The 20,821-nt window shown below is 32.7% G+C and overlaps 1 protein-coding gene across 1 annotated transcript in view; it reads right to left on the reverse strand.

Moving 5' to 3' along the window:
* Nucleotides 1-20,821, reverse strand: part of RP1 (RP1 axonemal microtubule associated) — a 582,455-nt gene that overhangs the window by 1,330 nt on the left and 560,304 nt on the right. The window contains exons 56-57 of the mRNA XM_031946393.1: nt 15,854-15,932; nt 7,336-7,411 (exon numbers count right to left, since the gene is read on the reverse strand). Coding sequence (XP_031802253.1) covers nt 7,336-7,411; nt 15,854-15,932 — 155 coding nt within the window. The remainder of the gene's footprint in view (nt 1-7,335; nt 7,412-15,853; nt 15,933-20,821) is intronic.

Below are 20,821 nucleotides of genomic sequence, written 5' to 3' on the forward strand. Positions count from 1 at the left end.
TATTCAGCCTAATCAGCCCATGCATCTGCTTAATGAAGCACCCATAATTCATTTCTCACCCTCTTTATCTGCTCATTAAGTAGTTTCTGCAGTTGATACCTGCATCAGTATCTACAGCAGTATTTGCATCAAAATGACTGATGTAACCCTCTATTTTCTGGATGACACTATCTCAGAATGTTGTTTCCAGGAATGCAGTGTAATGGAAGTGGTTCAAAAGAACCTAAGAGTTTCTTGTTAATTACTTTCTCAGAATCATTGAATATCATTGTTGGAAGAGATTTCAGAAGTCCGCTAGAACAATATCTATCTGAATATCTTTGAATTACACAGTAACTAGCCTTTCAGCTTTCTCTTGAAGAGCTTCAATAAGGGAAATGTGGCTAATCCAAAGCAGCCTTTTCCACTTTGGGATAGGCTTGCTTCATAGGAAGTGTTTGTCTGACATCAAGACTCTGGAACTTGGATCCCTATCTTTTAATTCTGTGCCCTGAGGCTAAGAAGAACAAGTATAATAGCCTTCCACCTAATAATCTGACAAATGCTTGAAAGCAGATATCCCATTGCCTAATTAAGTTCCCCTCACCCACCTCAAGGTCAAACAGTCTGTATTCCTACAATAAGTATTGTGTGGAATAGAAAGATAAGGTGAAGAACTTAAATATTTCACTTTACTGTAATATTTCACTACTAGTTATGAAGCTCACTTCAGAATCACAAGAATGTTGGCAAAAATATCAACATGCTATTTTACTCAAATTTCATGTCTAAATGCAGGATGAATAGGAGACCTTTGATTCTTTGGAAAGTCTCCCAATTTACTTTTCTACCTCCAAACAACCTTCTCTTGCCCAACATGAGCAAGTAAGAATCTTATGACCACTTGATCACTAGAAATTATTCTTGCCTTGCCCATCCTAATTTTTGGCCCTCAAGAACAAAGTCTACTAATCAGTGAGATTTTATATTTTATCATGCCTCTTTTACATATGTAGGTGTCAATCCATATCTAAACAAAACAAAACAAAAAACAAAGTCCTGGGGACCAAAGACATCTCAGAAGAAGACATGAGGTTTATTCCATTAGAAGATGCTATCATGGACATTTTAATAAAGTGTTATTAGCTTACAACTCTACCTCAGTCATTCTTTCTTGGAGACTGGACAATTTTGGACCAACACACATGCTACACTTAAATGATATGACATATTTAATTGTCAAAGAATATAAAGAAAAATTGACTTATTTGTACATTATTGTACAAACAAGCTATTTTTAAACTTGTCAGTATTTCAATTTTGATACTTAAAATCTAACAGGTGTGAAAACCCTAATGAAGCATCACTAATGACTGTGACATTTACCAGAGAAAAAAGGTAGAATACCTTGATGTACTAAAATTTCTTTCTAGAATTTGTTCTAAAAACTTCATCAACTCTTTTTAAATGATGAAAATTTTCTAGGCCTTATTATTAATAAGAAATCTGCTCTATTTTATTCCTGCAAAATTTGCTTAAATAGGTTGGGCTACACAAATGTTATTAGAGATAATATCTTCTCTTTTATCTCACTTAGTGTTTTACTAAATAAATGATATGAAAATATGTAGATAGCTTATTCTGACAATCACCCTTGTTGTATCTAAAAAGGCAAATTCTGATCTAAGGCTTAATTTTTATGATGCTTATCGGTTTTGCCAGGCATGCCTTCTGATGCTTGTTAAAAAATAATGAAAATGATGTATTATGAAGATTATCAATAATCTGAAATTTTTTGGCCTTTTTCATATCTTAATTTTATGCTTATATTTTTCAAGATGATCTTTGCATTGAAATGAAGTTATTAAATATTAAGGTATATAGAATTACAGACTTTGAATCTGAAAATGGTCTTAGAGTTCATTTAGTTTAACAGCCTCTTGTTACAGATGAGGAAACTGATACTTAAGGAAGTAAAAAAAAAAAAAAAAAAACTGCCCAAGGTCATATAGGTAGTACATCAAAAAACTCAAAAAGTTATCCTTTTATTAATTTCATGCATACTTGTAAATTATATATTGATTTCCTTGATAGAATTTAAACTCCTTGAAGACAGAGGCAACTTTTGTCTTTCCCATTGCATAGCACAGCATATAACACATAGGTGATTAATAAGTTCTTACCAACTGACATAGATACAGTTCTCTCAGCTTGTTGATCACCATGTAAAAGTCATATTTGAAACACTGACCCTCAACCTCTGTAGTATTTGAATTTATGAACTATTGTCTTCTCCTGAATACTTCTTTCATTTAGGTTTTTAATGGCACCTTTCTGAGTTCTTCTCTTATTTGTCTATCACAACTTAGTGCTAAATCACAGAACTTCTCTATTTACATTCACATTCTTGGTGATCTCATTAGCTTCTTTGGGTTTAAATTATATTTTCTATAGCTTGCCCTAAGCTATTTCCTAAATCTCCAGGATTTCATCTTTAAATGATTATTATAAATTTTATATTAGTTGTGCTGTAAGTATCTGCAACATAATATACCCATGTGGTGGTTTTTCTTCTAAAATATAAGATTGTTCTCTCTGGGAGAGAGGGTTTCTTGGGGAGGCTTTCTGGAAGCAGCTTTAGTTTCAGTTACAATCACCCCAAATCTCAGCCAGCTGATAAAAGTTCAGATCTTTTATTGTGTCCTTCAATATAGCCCGGTTAGCTCAGGCCTATCTCTCTGCTTGGTTCCGAATGTCTCCAAATCCAAAGGTTTGTCCTTCAGACTCCAGCCAGCACCAAGGAGGAAGATGCAATGAATTTCTCTTGCCTTTGAGAGAGGGTTTGTAGCCTTCCTCCCAGAGTGCTCCTCTCCGACCCTGGGAATGTTCCCAAGTAACTCTCTTGAAGCTCTAAGAGCTTCCTCTATATATGATCTCCCAAAGGTTAACTCCTCCTCTGAGAGAATGGGATTATGGGTTATCTCCCAGAGTGCTCTCTGGCCCTAAAAACTTCAAGGGAGGTGTGAATTCGGATATCTCATACTAAACCCTGAAATTTCTCAAACGTGTGAACTCCAATGAGTACTTAAATACTTATGAGCTCTCTAAAGGTGTGAACACAAGCATCGCTTCTATCAGTTGTATTTAGTACCTTTTTTCAAGTTCTGGCCCAAAATATCTCCTTCTAAGATCAAATCAATCATATTGAACCATGCTAAATGAGATAATTATCGTCTCTATCAACTCTAATGGCTTAACACTTTGTAAAGATTCCAACATACCCATAATAGAAATTTTTTAAAAAATTCATCTAAAGTCAACTTTATTTACTTTCCAGGTCCTTTCCAATACATTATAGTGTTCCTGTCACAATGGCAGAATTATCCTGTATTTCTCATTCTCACTCACCTTGTATTTTCTATTTACTGCTTCTTCTTTTTTTTACATCCACATTTCTTACTTCAGTTCCTTACTTTCTATTCACATAGCTACTACTCTGCTTTTTGCTTTAAACTATTGAAATACCTCCTCTCCATTTCATCTTTTAAATTGCTGCTAAAGATAATTGTGTTAAAGCCTGACTTTGTCCATAATAAACCCTTTGTCAAAGTTTTAAAACCCTTCATACCTAAGTTTTTAACCTTGCTATATAATATTCTCTTTCCCATATTATGCAATCCCACCAGATTACCTTTCCTCAACATTCCTTTTCCCATCTCTGTGGGGAAAGTTTGTACTAGTTGTCTCCTAGATCTGCAGTACTCTTCATCCTGATTTGTGCTTCAAACCCCATTTTTCCTTCAAAACACAAATGTCACGTACAAGGGTTTCCTTACTCTCCCTATAACATCTTTCCTCCTCTATAATTTTGTATTTGTTGGCATATATTTTGTATAGATATCTATATATTTCCTTCACCCCTACCCCCAAATAAAAATGAATGTTTCATTTTTGCCTTTGCATAACTCGTGGCATGTAGCAGACACTTAACACATGCTTGTTGACTGTTAACGACTTTTTAATATGATTTTTAAAAATAGGATTCTGATTCTACCACTAAAGAATAGTAAGTATATATATATATATAGGATTGGTCTATTTTTGCTACTTTTTCTTCTTTTTCATAATTCACTAAGGTCAAAGAATTCATTACCTGGCTACTGGTGATAAATTTTTCTATGCTTAACTAAATTTGTCCTCAGAAAATTTTAAGGTTTTTTTTTTGGGGGGGGGGGAAGTAGGGGAGGACAAGTATTTATTATTTCATTGGTAAAGGGAATTCTCAATTAAGAAATCCCTTCTATCAAAGTAGATCAGAACTTCTACAACTTATGGAATTAGGAAATTGCCTGTCCAATTCAAGAATTAAATTATTTTCTCTAGGTCATGCAGTCTATATGTATCAGTAGGGGATTTGAAGTAAGTCTTTATTCTAAAGTTTACTCACAATCCATTGGCCATATTGCCTCTCTATCCATGAATTTAAAAAGCATCTAAATTAAGCTTCCTAGCTCTTTGAGGTCTAGGGAAGAAGTACTTTAACAAATTATTAAAATTTATTTAAACTGACAATATATAAAATAGGAAAACCTTTTTTACAGGACTTTTGGGGAAATTGAGTGATTGTAAGCCCCTTGAATGCAGCTCTTGGATGGATTCTTTTAATCTTTACATCCTATGAAATAGCATGTTACCTGCTTATTGGAGGTGAGGGGAGTGAATTCTGTATGACCTGAGTGAACTCTGTAAAATTATGTAAAATCACAAAAACTATGTCTCTCTTCGAGCTATGGATGCCAAATGGTCTCACATCCTTTCAGAGTGTGATACAGCTATACCATTTAAGAGCAAATCAAACTCTTATTGATCATTCAGGACGTCACAATCCCAGATAAGATTTCACATTCAACTGAGAATTATCAAACTTCCCCTAGATTTACTCATAAATAGGTCTTCTGGAAATTGATTCTTTGCAGATTTCTCTCCATTGAGAAAATATGCCTATCAAGAGAATGCTTCTTGGTGTTTTTCAATAAAGCTTCCTATTCTTGCCATAGCCTCTGGGGTTAGTGAATTCTTTCACTTTAGAACCTGCACGTCTCTATGGGCAGAAGGAACCTCACTCATTCATTAGCACACCTCACCAGAGGTACTCAATATATGTTTGTTGAGTTGAATTGAGTTTAACTGTGTAAAATGCTATTTTGTATAATTATGTTTGATATATGTGTGTGCATAATATATATAAATACACATATATAATTTTGTGTATAATTTATATATATATATATATGTAACTGCAATATAATATCATCCCAAATATTCATAGGGTGTCCAACTTATGGCAGAGCATTCTGAGTTCATATTGGTCTGAACCTCATAGTGTATCAAACTTCACTCTAACACGATGGTGTTATTTTGGTCCTCTTTGAGAATGAAGGTTAATAACCAGTAATGTAATAGATAATATACATATGTATGTATGAAAATTTTTAAATACAATGAAACTAAGTAAAATAAAATGTATTTCTTCAAATCTTTAATGGTCTGAATTTCCACTAAATTTCTCACCTTTCACCGTATCCCACTCACATTTCTCCTTTGTTTTCCTTCTTTTCTTTTTATTCATATCCATTTTCTAGAAAATTGGTTATTACTTATTAGCACTTATTGCCACTTTAGGCAATCCTTGGCAAAGACACTTACTGATTAACCATTATGCTCCATAATTATTAAGCAAGAGGTTCCCTGAGATAATTCTGCATGTGTTCTCCTGTCCATTAATGAGCACTTCTCAAAAGCACCACCTTCCTTAGTTTGTGGAGCAGAGGGTATGACAAAAATCCTCAGTCAAAACTCCTTCATTCAATGGCACAATACTTTCTTTCTGATAGTCACTGATTCTAGGTATTGGTGGTAGGAAGAACTGAGTGGAAGAGATAGGAAAAACATTATCTGAGGGGTACCAAAAATGAGAGTAAAGGTGGAAAAAGTGAGTAGGTTCCTCAGGGACCCAGGAAACTTGGGACTGTTGTCTTTTGCCTGTTAAAATGACATAGATATGCTCATTTGACTATTCATGCCCTGAAATAAAAAGCTCATGTAGTCTAGGCTATGGTAAGGGCTAGAAATGCTCAGGTTATAGAGAGAGCACTGTGTTGAGTACAAACCAGACATGTTCATCCACAGGTACATATGTGTACATATGTAAATATATCTATGCAGATATGTTGCTATATCATATCTGTTCATATCTATATTATATCAACAAAAATTATGTGTATATATATATATATATAAATATATGAAAAAGTGGGAGGAAGGAAGAGAGGAAGAAAGGGAGGGAGGGGGCTGACTACAGAGAGTAAAGTCTTTAAGACTATAGGCAATGTGTTCCCCATGCTTCATGGCCAAATGGAGCTCACTACAAGAAGTACAAGATGTAGAGAGCCTTCCCTTCTCTGATTCAAAGCATGTTCAAGTCTCCTGACTTTCTCCTCTGAGTTCACTAAGTAGTGAGAAAAGCCTTTTTAACTGGTTTCTGAGCCAGAAAAAAGCTTAAAGAGAAAAGCTCTCTTTCTTCCCAGACTGCTATCAAATGAGGAAGAAGAAGAAATGCTTTAAGTGTCTAGGTGGGAACAGATGCACTGATCTTTTAAGCTCTCTTTTATGCACTCTTTCCAGATCCTAGATGAATGAGTATGCAAAACAGAAACAGAACAGACTGTACAACTCGTAAGCTTTGAAAGTTGGAATACGCCATAATTCCAGCCACTAGAGTCCAAATAAGAATCTTCCAGTAACTTCAACAGTGAAACTAAATGAAGACCCAGCCTGAGGAGAGAAACATTTGATCTTAACCAGCAGTCAACTGACTTGAGCTAATACAACAGCCCTGCAAGAAAGGGAACAACTTTACTATATATGGATCAGACCCAGCAGTCAACTTAATGGGCAAATGGATAGTAATCATTCCATGAAGTGTAAGTCCATTTCCTCCAGAGACTAGGATAGTGCAGCTCCTATAGTGGTCTCCTATAGAGAGCTCCTATTTGTGTTTTCTCAGCAAATATTACTTTGTAAAGACTACTTGATATGAAATGGTTATTAATGGTATTATAAAGATAAGAAATGTTGATTGAATTCAATAAACAACAATACTAGAGAAACCTTAAACCCCTCAAAATTCAGGAATGGTAGTTAGTCTTATTCTGGAGCTACTTGCCAGTGCAAGTGAAAGGATTATTTTCTATGTACTTAAGCAGAAAAACACACATATAATATAGACATAATATAAATACACATATAATGAGAATTGGTTTTCCTAAACACATATACAAAAATAGACCTACATACCGATTGCACTGGAAGCAGTATTTTTCTTTTGTAGACACATCTATGACTTCCACTTTTTCTAGAAACCAACCATTTGCTATGGGGAAAAAATATCCCAAATGAACAAGTATATTAATACATTACATGTCATATATATATATATATATATATATATATATATATATATATATATGTATATATATATATATATATATTCCTTTTTTAACTGTTGCTATTATTTTCTTTGACAGTGGAGAGTATAGTTCATGATCTACTATAGTCAATATTTGCAATAAAAAAAAACACAGTAACTCTGAAGAAAAGAGTCTTAAATCCTTTTCAAAACTATTTTTCCTTCTCATGGGACCAATTCTAAAAACTAATATAAAAAGGTGAGTTTTGATTCAATTTTAAGTCATTTTAAATATACTCTATAGAATGCATTATATCAAATGTAAAATATGAAGCATACAGGACAAATTCTGAAAATTTGATATTGTTTCTTTTTACCATGGTGAAATGCTATCTAAAATCTAATTTGCTGCTAATTTATGCTGATCTTTATTCTCTGCCAAAGCAAGAAAGCTACAAGAATTCACAATGAAGACTGTTTTTCTCAAAGCAACAGAAAGTTCCAAGTAGAACACTCTAAACGAATAGATCAGACTCTTAAGACTATGTATTACATTTATTCATCTTTTCTATTAGAAGTTTCTATAAACCCAGGATATTTCTCAGAACCCATGAAAATTTATATATTTTTAAATCAAAAAAGAAGACATTTGCTTCAAATTCAGATTTTGGATATTTGCATTCTATTGAATTACTGACTTGAGAATTTTATTTCAGACTTAGGTAATATACAGAAAGATTCTACAGCTTTGAGTCTGAACATTTGTACTCAAGGTTTGGTTACATTATTAAAATATTGTAGAACCTTACATAAAAATCTAATTTCTCTAACCCTCAGTTTCTTCATTTGTAAAGTAGGGAATTGGACTAGTTAAATTTTAAAAGTCCTTTCCAAGCATTAGCATTTAATGATAGGAAATTCTTAAAACTTTTCTGAAAGATGAAATTCTCTTATTTATATAAAATCAACTTCAATCACATTTCTGTATTTCAATAAATATGCATTTTCCCCTTTGGATTATATGATAAACAAGTAAAAATGAGAGTCTACTTGATAAAACAGAGGTTCTATTTGTATTAATGAATAAAAATTCATGAAATATAAGGGAAAATTCATGAAGTATAAGAGTTCACTACACTTTTGGATTTAACCTTAATCTGGGACAGAATTAAATAAATAAAAATTACATCATTGTTATATATCTTTGAGTAATGATGAAAAACTGTTTTTCCTTATACTCTCACAAATATTGTTAGCTAATTCTCTTCATGTTTACATCATACTTAGTTTCATTTCTATTGTTATTATTATTGGGAGCATTTATATTCTTACAGCTGATTTTTATGATTGTTTTTGTTTCTATATTTCAAGTATCTAGCACAGTTCCTACACATAGAAGGTACTTAATAATTGTTTATTGATTGATCATCTTGTTCTTTTCATCCTTTTCAATAGGGATTTAGTCTTGGGAAGTTTTTAAAGAAAAAAATGTAAGCTTCAATATCCATATGAACAAGACTCTAAATTAATAATAATTAGGGAAATGAAAATTAAAGTGACTTTAAGGTTCTACCTTGAGTCTATCAGATTGGCAAAGATGAAAAAATGTTGGAGAGACCGCAAGAAAACAGACTGTACATGCACTGTTGCTGAAACCATGAATGAACTCATCTATCAATTCCAGAAAGCAATTTTGAAACTATGCCTAAAACATTATTCTATATACCCTTTGACTCAATTACACTACTACAATGATGATAGTGTTATGATAATTATTATTAGATTAAACTCTAAAAAGATTTTTTTAAGATATAAGGATCTATGTATGCAAAAAATGTTTATAACGCTAATTTCATGTATCCAAAACTGAAAATTTAGGGGATATCCTATTGGGGTATCCCCCCTAATAGGGGATATTGAGGTGTGACTAAAGGAATTATGCTTTATGAATGTAATTGAATACTACTTTTCCAAAATAAGTAATGAAAGTGATAATGTTTCAAGGAAACTATGAAGACCTTTATGAATTAATATAGTATGAAGTGAGAACCAGAAGAAAGATACATACAACAATTTTGTAGAAAAAAAAATTTTTTGGAAATATTTTAGCTCTCAAATCATAGAAATGGTAAACCATAATTCTAGAGGACTAAAGATCTGAAATAGGCCATTCATCTCTTGTCAAAAGATGAAGAAGTTAAAATGAATATATACATTAGGATATAGCCAATGTGAGAATTTGGAGGATTTTGGATTATGTATGTTATAATTAGGGCATTGTTTTCTGTCACTATTCAATGAGTGAGAGGGGCAATGGGGGATAAGTTGTATATACATTAAAATAAATATATTTTTAATTTAAAAGTTAAAAAATATCATGAGAGTAGTTAATATTCTATTACTCTTGTTGTCATTGTTCTAAGGGCTACTGCACAGTTGAAAATAATTGCTTTTTATAGTTCTGAAAATAATAGGATGTGACCTCATCCTTTTTAGGCTCACTGAAAACAGAAAAAGTACAGGCAATATAGTGTGGAAATATCTCTTTTAATGTCCTCAGGTAGGAAATTATTTTTATGGGTTCACTGAATTGGTTGACAACACATTGTATGACTTGGAGCTGACAGCATCTTACTAGTTTATCTAAAATTAGAAGATCTCTTTGTGATGTAGTTCTAATTTTGTTATAAAAATTACTGGACAAAAATTAAATACACACATACACACACACAGAGCGAGAGAGAGAGAGAGAGAGAGAGAGAGAGAGAGAGAGAGAGAGAGAGAGAGACATATGTGTGTGTATGTATTTTTGCTGGCTTCTTTCAAGTTCCAGAAAAAAACTTGACCATTTCAAGGAAGTCTTTCTTCATCTTAATATTAGTATCTCTACTCTGTTAACTATTTCCTATTTATTAAGTTTTTCAGCTTGTTTGTCCATAATTGTTTACTTTTGTTTCTCTCCCTGCTCATTAACCTTGGAGCCCTTTGAGATTAGGGACTAACATTTATCTTTTTTTTTTTTCTTTTTCCTCTTTCCCTCCATATTCCCAGCATCTGTACAACTCCTGGCACACAAAAGATACTTGATTAATATTTATTGGGAGTTTGACTTGGGATGATGATCCAGTCAGTGACACCACCACCACCAAAAATAACATCCCCATCATCATCATATCATCACTATTTTTATCTAGCTCTTCAGGTTTTGGTAGAGTCCTGATAGAAACAGTTCAGAGACAAACTATTATCCAGCTATATTAGATTAGATTAGATCGGATAAGTATATTATATTTATGCTCCTAAGTCTATTTCAGAGGTGTATAATCTTTTTTTTGTAATTCAGTAAGATTATTAGGATATAATTTTTCTTTAGCTTCACTGAAAATATTCTTGGTAAACTTCCAGTAGCAGAAAGGACAACAGGAATGACATATACTTTACTCCTATTCCTAAATGATTCTGAGCTCCTCTACTAGGTCTCTATATGTTAAAAGCATATTCCCTGTGTAGTTTGGAGTTTATTTAGTAAAGTGGCATATTTAGTAAAATGATATCTAAAAAAATATTGTTTTTAAGTCCTCATAGATCAGAGTTATGTCTGGGTGATAGAAAAAACTGTTGTCTTTTATAATGATCTCATTCCAGTATATTTTGGTGGCTGAATTCAGTAGAATATTCCGAGGTCTGTTTTTAGAGTATGAAGATTTGTGATCTATTCATGAAAAATAATATCGTCTAATATTTCATTTTAGCTATCAACTTTTGTGTTATTAGGTGGTGTTATTACAGTCATTGTCATCATTGTTATTGTGATTATTATACTAGGTCTTTCTTGGTTCATTGTGTTCCTCCTTATTTTCTTTATCTCTCCTCATAGTAGACTGCCCTGTCTGCCCCTTATTTAATCACTGGAAAAATTTTATAAATAATTTCCAAAACCTTTTCTTTGACTTATTAACCAGGGAAAACTGTATGGTTTTATAGTATCTTTTCTCTAAAGAACTTAAAGAAATGAGAAGGCACCCATAGTCTACAAACAATATTTTCATTAATAATTCTGAATTTCCTAACATCAGTGGGCATTGAAACAGGTGCATATTGGGAAGAACAGTGACATTCAGAGAAAGGGAAAAATAAAGAAACAAAAAAAAAGAAGATGGATGGAATGGGAGATATGGGAAAATGAATAACCATATTTGCCAAATACTCAGAAGAAAAATAGAGATGTCTGGAGTACTCATATTAAAAGACAGATAGTGGCATTTCTGGAGGAAAGGTCAATCATAATGGGACTTTCCCCTAAACAAATTATGCATTTTAAGCTTATATAATGGTTTACAAATAGTAATTACACTCATAACTGTTGGTTAAAGGATTCTGTTTCACTCATTGTTTCTGTATTTTTTTCTTCATTGTTTTTATGGGTTTATGGGTTATGGCAAAACAAAAATCAAAGTATCACCCTTTGTGTTAATGAGTGGCAGTGAAGAACTGATATTGCCTAAGATTTCATTGGGTAGTTTTTGTGTGGAATTTGGATTCTCTGTGAAGTACATAGGGGGGAACATGGAAAAAACAATAGTATGTGATAAGAAGATATATGGGTTTTTAATTTGTATTGATAAAGACAATATCCTTTCTAGCAAAATTATGCTTCTTCTCTACTGTACAAGTGTTTCCTTAATATATTAGCAGTGTATATATTCACCCATTTAAGAGCAGGTTGGAGTGTTTTTGGTATCTTATCCTGTAGATGATCACAGTCAGTGGGGAAACTCTGGGTAAGATATAAGACCCTTCAGCCCAGAGGGGACCTGCTGACAATGTCTGATTTGCCTCCCCATTTTCCCTAAGGGCTCTCAGCCTTACTGAGAAGTCAGGAGGCAGTGACAACCTGTGTTGAGAATGAACTAGAGCGATATGAGGTAGAAGAGTGATACCAGGTGGCAAACTACATACAACAGCAAGTTGTTTATCTTATACCACATGCACAGTATTGTTTTTGTTATATTATATAAAGGAGAAAGTCCTTGAAATAAAGGACTCCTTTTTCCACCATTTTGGGAGTTCTGCCTCATCACTTCTCCACTAGGAAGATATATCTTAATCACCCCAGTGTGGGAGCTCTAGAAAACAACAGTATTTTTTGTCACCCCAACTTGGGGCTCTAGAACACAGGACACAACATTAGCCAATCCACATAAAGCCAAATACATTTGCTGACATAGATTTTAAAATGTTCTGATATCTGGAAGATGTCTGGTTAATGAATAGATTGTAAGGCACAAAGCTTCCATCAAGATAATGATCCTTCCCTTTAGTTGGCTGCAGGGAGATAAAGGTGTTGGTTATCAAAAGGGGAACCTAGACAGCATCTTTCAAGAAACTGACAAGGAAAACAGTCTTGATATCCTGGAACCAAAGGACAAAATAGGCATTGAAAGAATCCTCTGATCACCTCAGGAAAGGGATCCCAAAATAAAAACTCCAAGGAATGTTATAGCCAAATTTTAAAACAATTTGGTCAAGGAAAAAATACTACAAGTGGTAGGAAAGAAACAATTTAAATATTTGAGAGACTTCACACTTCTCAGATTGGCTAAGATTACAGGAAAAAAATAATGATAAATGTTGGATGGGATATGGGAAAATTGGGACACTAATGTCCCAGTTATGAAATAGAGTTGTGAAATAATACAAGTTTTCTGGAGAGAATTTGGAGCTTTGCCTAAAGGGCTATAAAACTGTGCATACCCTTTGATCCAGCAGTCTCTTTATTGGTTCTGTATTTCAAAGAGATCATAAAAGAGGGGAACGAACCCCTATGTATAAAAATGTTTGTAACATACTTTTTTTGTAATAGCAAGGAACTGGAAACTGAGTGGATGCTCATAATTTGGGGTTGTGGTATATGAAGGTAATGGAATATTATTGTTCTAAAAAAAATGACAAGTAGGCTGATTTCAGAAAAGCCTGAAAATACTTACATGAACTGATTTTGAGTGAAATGAGCAGAATCAAGAGAATATTGTACATAGTAACAATAAGGATATGTGGTGATAACTGTGATGGACTTGGATCTTTTCAACAATGCAGTGATTCAAGGCAATTCTAATAGACTTAGGATAGAAAGTGCCATCAGTATCCAGAGAGAGAACTATGCAAACCAAATGTGGATTGATGGATAGTATTTTCACACTTTTTATTTATTTGTTTGTTTTCTTTCTCTTGACTTTACCACTTTTGGACTGACAAACCCAGGAACCATATGAACACAATTACAAAACACTTTTCACACAAATAAAGTTAGATCTAAACAACTAGGAAAAATCAATTGCTCATAGATAGGCCAAACCAATGTAATAAAAAGATAATTCTATCCAAATTAATTTACTTATTCAGTGTCATAATAATCAAACTATCAAAATTATTTTATCAAGCTAGAAAAAATAACAAAATTCATTTGAAAGAATAAAAGGAGTAGGGTATTTAGGGAATTAATGAAAAAATACAAATGATGGTATCCTTGAAAAAGCAGATCTCAAACCATATTATAAAACAGTAATCATCAAAACTGCTGGTGCAGACTAAGAAATAGAGTGGTGAATCAGCAGAATAGATTATGTACATAAGACAGTAATAAATGACCATAGTAACCTAGTATTTGATAAACCCAATGACCTCAGTCTTTGGGAGAAGAACTCACTATTTGACAAAAGTTTCTGGGAAAATTATCAAACAAGTTGGCACATATGAGTTGTAGACCAACAACTGATACCATAGTCCAAGATAATGTCAAAATGGATATATGTTTTAATAATAAAGAACACCATAAGCAAAATTACAAGAGCAAGGAATGATCTACGTCTCAGATTTAAGGAGAAAAGAAGAATTTATGACCAAACAACAGTAAGAGAACATTATGATATGTAAAAGATAATTCTGATTATGTTAAATTAAAAGCTTTTTCAGAAACAAAACTAATTAAACCAAGATTAGAAGGAAAACATAAGACTGGGAAACAACTTTTACAGCAATTGTAAAGGCCTTTTTTCCTCATATATATATATATATATATATATATATATGTATAATTGAGTCAAATTTATAAGAATGTATGTAAGTCACTTTGCAAATGATAAATGGTCAAAGGATATATGAATAGGAAGTTTTCAGATAAAGAAATCAAAGCTATCTATAGGTATATGAAGAAGTACTCTGAATCACTTTTGATTAGAGAAATACAAATTAAAAGTACTCTAAGGTACCATCTTACATCTATCAGAGTGATCAAAAAAGAAAATGATAAATGTTGGAGAGGATGTGCTCTAATCACTCTGAGGAAAAATTTAGAGTCATGTTCAAAGAGCAACCAAGTTGTGCATATATTTTGATACAGAAATACCACTACTAGGTATATATTCTAAAGAGATCACAAAAAGATGAAAAGGATTTATACGTACAAAATAAATACGTAAAAAATATTTATAGTAGCTCTTTTTGTGGTGACAAAATATTAGAAAAAGAAGGGATGAATGCTCATCAATTAGGGGATGTTTGAACAAGCTGTGGTATATGAATGTAAAAGAATACTACTCAATAGAAAAATGAACAGGCAGATTTCAGAAAAAAACTAGAAAGATTTGTATGAATTGATGCAAAATGAAATGAACAGAACCAGGAATGTGGTATCAACAACATTATGTGATGATTAGCTATGAATGACTATTTTTTTCAACAACACAATGATCCAACACAATTACAAAGAACTTAAAAAAGGAAAATGCCATCCACAAACAGATAAAGAACTCATGGACTCTGAAAGCAAATCAAAGAATATTTTCTTCACTTTATTTTTTTTTTGTGTGTTTATTTTTCTTTTTTGTGTCTTTCTTTTTACAACTGTTACCTGAGTTCAAATCTGGTCTCAGAAACTTACCAATTTCCTAGCAAGTCACTTAACCCCTACTGCCTCAGGGGAAAAAATAGCACTAAAAATTGCCTTTACATTTATTTGGAAAAATTAAAATACTATGAATTGAGGGAAAAACCAAAATAAATAGAAGAAGCTTATGTTGAAAGCTGATGCTAAGTAATGCAGACTATATGTGGAATTAAGAGCAATAGAAAAACAGACAGACCAGCCTCATACCTAGCAGTCTTTGTGAAAGATCCAGAATCAAAAATAGCAACAAGCTTGGCAAAGAGTATCTACAGCTGTTAACTGAAGGGCAGTCTTCACACACACTGAGGAAAAGCCTGGGCTACACATTGGTCTTTTCAACTATCCTCATGTGTTCAGAGAGCATAACAGTCAGTGGGAGCATCTTCAAATATAAAGATCACCCACAGTCCCATAGGGCAGCAATTCCACAATGGTTAAAATAATGAAGCACAGGTACTTACTGAGCCCTTTTCCATCATGCATGATTTCAATTCGATCCAGGCATCCTAAGTTCTTTGTTTTAATTTGGAACGTATCAGCCTTTAAAAAAAAAAAGGAAACAAGGTGAGATGATTAAAATTTAATACATCAAAGCATGAAGACAACAATGTTTGACTTGCTCAGTTTGATGCTACAGCAAATACATTTAACAGAAAAATACAGCAAATATCTTTACCAGGTAGATAATAGGATGAATTATTGTTACTAATGAATCCCTTTAGTATATGTCCTAAGTTGATAATATGCATTCCTTTAAATAGAAAAAAAATGTTCTTTTCCATTTCTTATTTGATACTTCTTAACCTTGCATAAGGGATAGATGATGGCTGTATACAATGGGAAAATGTCAGGTATACAAAGAAATGCACTTTTTATTATTGTGATCTTTTATACACTGACTAAATAAAAGGATATGATAAATACAGAATAATTATTTCTTATTCTTGTCCTACTGCTTGAAATTTTTTTCTATGTCTGGGGTCTAAATTCTTTTGAAATAGAAGACAACATACTTTCCCTTAATAATATTTCTGCTGAACATCTGTAACAATGAAGAAAAACAAATAGGAGGCTATGATTCAAACCCTAACCAGACTACTGACTTCATGTCCTTCTTGGTACTTTAGTGTTACCTAATGTTCCTAGTTTCATCCTCCTTCCCCCTCACTGTCTCACCATTTTTATAATGTACTATTAGTGACAAACTCTGAATGTACCTTTGCTTTTCTTAGAGGTGTTAGAGAAGGATTTTCATTATTTATGGACCTTTTTCTTCCTTAATTTGTTTCTCCAAAGTTTCCCAGAATTTGACTTGTCATTACAGTGGTAAGGAGTTTAAACAACTAAGCAGATCAACTATAAACCTGGTGGCTTGGTGAAAGGGATTGTTTGGGAGAGTTCAATTCAAGTTGTAGTTGATTAGGATTCGGTGTTTAGTCGAGCATCCAAAATAACTAGGGTCACCTCTTACAGAATAATAGATAATCTGCTGCAGGTTTTAATCAGCTGAAAATTCTGTAGATAAATAACTTAGCATAGCAGGATGACAAAATGAGAGCTAGAAGGGACCTTTGATGCTCCTTCTCCAGCCCAGTTACTATTCCTAATAGTTACCCTTAACATAATATGCCTTTCAAGTTTTGCAAATTGGTGTGTATGTGTGTAAAAAATCATTTGATCGATACAACTCTTGGAGGTAGGCACTATTATTGTGTCTATTTTACAGATAAGGAAACTAATCTGAGAGAGATTACATTACTTGTCCAGGGTCACAGAGCTGGGGGTATTCAACCTCAGAGTATCCTGACTTTAGGTTCTGAATTTTATGCACTCTACCAACTATATATCTAACCTCTTCATTTTATAAATAGGAACACACAATTTCATTCTAATACAGAAAATGAAATCAATGCTGCTTTGTTGCTTCTTTAATGGCTCTTTGCTAGGACTTCATTGTTTCTGTACCAGCAGTCTCATTTCTTATTGGATGTGCTCTGCAATGACAATAGTTGACTTGAATAGAAAGGTGCACACCCTGTCAAGTTCATTTTTTATTTTCATAGAGGTGATTACGTAAAAAGTAACCAGCATTTTCATCTCACTGCCTGCTGGAAAAAAGGTAGTTTATACAATTTGCTTAAGGTCAGCCCTGTAGAACTAAGTAGAGTCAAGGTTTGAACTTGTGTTCTTTGATTACTAGTAAATGGCTCTTTCCTCTAGCCCATGCTACATATATAGCATATATACCTACATCTATATTTAAAGAGTCTAGATATAGATCTAGACAGCTAGGGGTCCATATGACCGGGGCAATACCTAAATACAAATGCTGGATATTACCTTTTATGTATATTTTCCTTTAAACTGAAGTAGTTTGATTGATGGAGAGTGAAGTAAGAACTAAAAGAACATTGTACACAGTAACAGCAATATTGTATGATGGATAAGTGAATAGCTTCACTATTCTTTACAATACAATGATCCAACACAATTCTGAAAGACTTAAGATGAAAAATGCTATCTACCTCCAGAGAAAGAAATGATGGAGTCTGAATGCAGATTGAAGCATACTTTTTTAAAAAAACTTTCTTTTCTTTTTATTGTTGTTTTCTGTGTTTTCTTTCACAACAAGATTAATATGGAAATATGTTTTGCATGATTGCCCATGCACATAAGTTAAAGCAAATTGCTTGCCATCTCAGAAAAGGGGGCAAGAGAAAAGGAGGGAGAATATTTAAATAAATAAATATATATATACACACCCACACACATACACTATATATACACATAATACATGTGCACATAAATATATGTAGTTTTTAACATGTAATTGGAAAAATGTTTAAAATCTATAAACTCAAGTAGTTTGGGTTAGACAAGACATGAAGAGGGACACCCCTAACTGACAATATAGAGTGTAGAGCTAGGGGGAAGCAGAGAGGATCACTAGTAATATATACTGCACTTCAAGAGGGTTAGAGATAGAGTATTGTATAAGAATTAAAATATGTACTCAAAACAATAATATACTTGATAATGATGATGATAGATAGCACTTATAGAGCACCTATTATGTGCCAGGTACTGCAGTAAGCACTTTATGAACATTATGTCATTTGATCCTCATGATAACTCTGGGATGTAGGTGCTATTATTTTTCCAATTTTATATTTGGGAAAACAGGCAAACAGAAGTTAATTGACTTGCTTAGGGTCACATAGCTAGTAAGTGTATGAGACTGGATTTGAACTCAGATCTTCCTACTTCCAAGTCACCATAATGATGATGATGATAGCTTTTATATGAATGCTTTACAATTTGCAAAGTACTTTATACACATCTCATTAGACATATACAATTCTGTGCTGGTTTTTATATATAATTTATTCCCTTCAAAATTTAGAATATGGAAGAAGAAAATTTCCAAAGAGCAAATAAAGAAACAAACTGCTAGACTAATATGAGTTGCTATAAATTCATAAAATATCTAAGTGTTAGACTATATAAAGCCTTTTGAGTATTTATAATGTTGGAGATCCCTCCAAAGTAGACTGTAGATGCTTCTTGACTGACACATCTTTCAGACTCTAAATAGACTTAGTAGATGGTTTTCAAGAAAAGGAGAGTCACCACAATAACATTATAAGGCCCTGGATCAGAATGTCAATGGGGGGCATAAATGATCCTTTTTTAGCAAGAAGTCCCAAATAAGAAAGGTGAAGAGTATTTATGTAGGTATGCCATTGAGTTAGGAAAGAAAGAAGTCATTTCATAATAATTAATTCTACATATTTAAAGATGACACTGAACAAGTAGACCAATTTAAGCAGAATTATCATTTTTTATCATATTAGCTTGGCCTGCCCATGAGCAATTTATATTTTTCCAATTGTTTAGACTTCACTTTATTTGTTTGAAAAGCATACGTATTGTTCTTGTATTTGTCTTGCCAGGTAGACGCCCAAATATTTTGTCTATAGTTATTTTAAATAGAATTTCTTTCTATCTCTTGCTGATGGGCTTTGCCAGTAATATATAGAAATGCAGATGATTTTTGTGGATTTTATCTTCTGCAATTTTACTAAAATTTTTCATTGCTTCCAGTAGGTTTTTGGATGATTTTCTAGGATTCTCTGAGTATATCATCATATCATCTGAAAAGAGTGATAGTTTTATTTCCTCATTACCTATTCTAATTCCTTTAATTTATTTTCTTTTAAATTTCAATTTAAAAAGCAAAAAATTTTAAAAAATAATTTATTGCTAAAGGAAACATGTCTAGTACAATGTTGAGTAATAGTGGTGATAATGGACATCCTTGTTTCATCTCTGATCTAATTGGGAATGTATCCAACTTCTCTCTACTACAAATAATGCTTGCTGTTAGTTTTAGATAAATACTGCTTATTATTTTAAGGAAAGTTCCCTTCATCCCTATATCCACTAGTGTTTTTAATAGGAATGGGTGCTGTATTTTATCAAAAGCTTTTCTGCATCTACTGAGATTAGCATATGATTTCTGATGGGTTTGTTATTGAAATGGTTGATTATGGTAATAGTTTTCCTGATATTGACACAACCCTGTATTCCTAGTACAAATCCCATTTGGTCATAATGTATTATCTTGCTGAAAGGTTGTTGTAATATTTTTGTTAACATTTTATTTTAAATTTTTGCATGAATATTCATTAGGGTGATTACAAAGGATGGCGGCTTAGCAGTACCAAGCCTGAAACTATTATAAAGCAGCAGTCATCAAAACCATTTGATACTGGCTAAGAAATAGAGTGGTATATACACATGATACAATGATCAAGGCCTATAATAATCTAGTAATTGATAAGTCCCCAAAATTCAGCTTCTGGAATAAGAACTCACTGTTTGACAAAAATTGCTAGGAAAACTGGAAAATAATGTCGGAAACTCAGCATCGACCTATATCTCACACCATTCCAAATTAGGTGAAAATGGATACAGGATTTGGGCATAAAGGATGATACAGTAAATAAATTAGGAGAGCAATGAATAATTTGCCTATCAGATCTTTGGAGAAGGGAGGAATTTATGACCAAAGAACATTATGAAAGGCAAAACAAACAACTTTGATTACATTAAATTAAAAAGATTTTGCACAAACAAAATCACCAGATACAAGATTAAAAGGGAAGTACAAAGGTGGGAAAAAATCTTTATAGCCAGTGTTTCTGATAAAGTTCTCATTTCTAAAATATGTAAAGAACAAATTTATAAGAATACAAGTAATTCCCCAACTGATAAATGGTCAAAGGATATGAACAGACAATTTTCAGATGAAGAAATTAAAGCCATCTATAGTTATATGAAAAAATACTCTAAATAACTGTTAATTAGAGAAATGAAAACTTAAATAACTTTAAGGTATCGCCTTATATTGGCAAAGATGATAAGAA

This window comes from Sarcophilus harrisii, chromosome 1 (assembly GCF_902635505.1).
Source record: "Sarcophilus harrisii chromosome 1, mSarHar1.11, whole genome shotgun sequence".
Taxonomy (NCBI): Eukaryota; Metazoa; Chordata; class Mammalia; order Dasyuromorphia; family Dasyuridae; genus Sarcophilus; species Sarcophilus harrisii.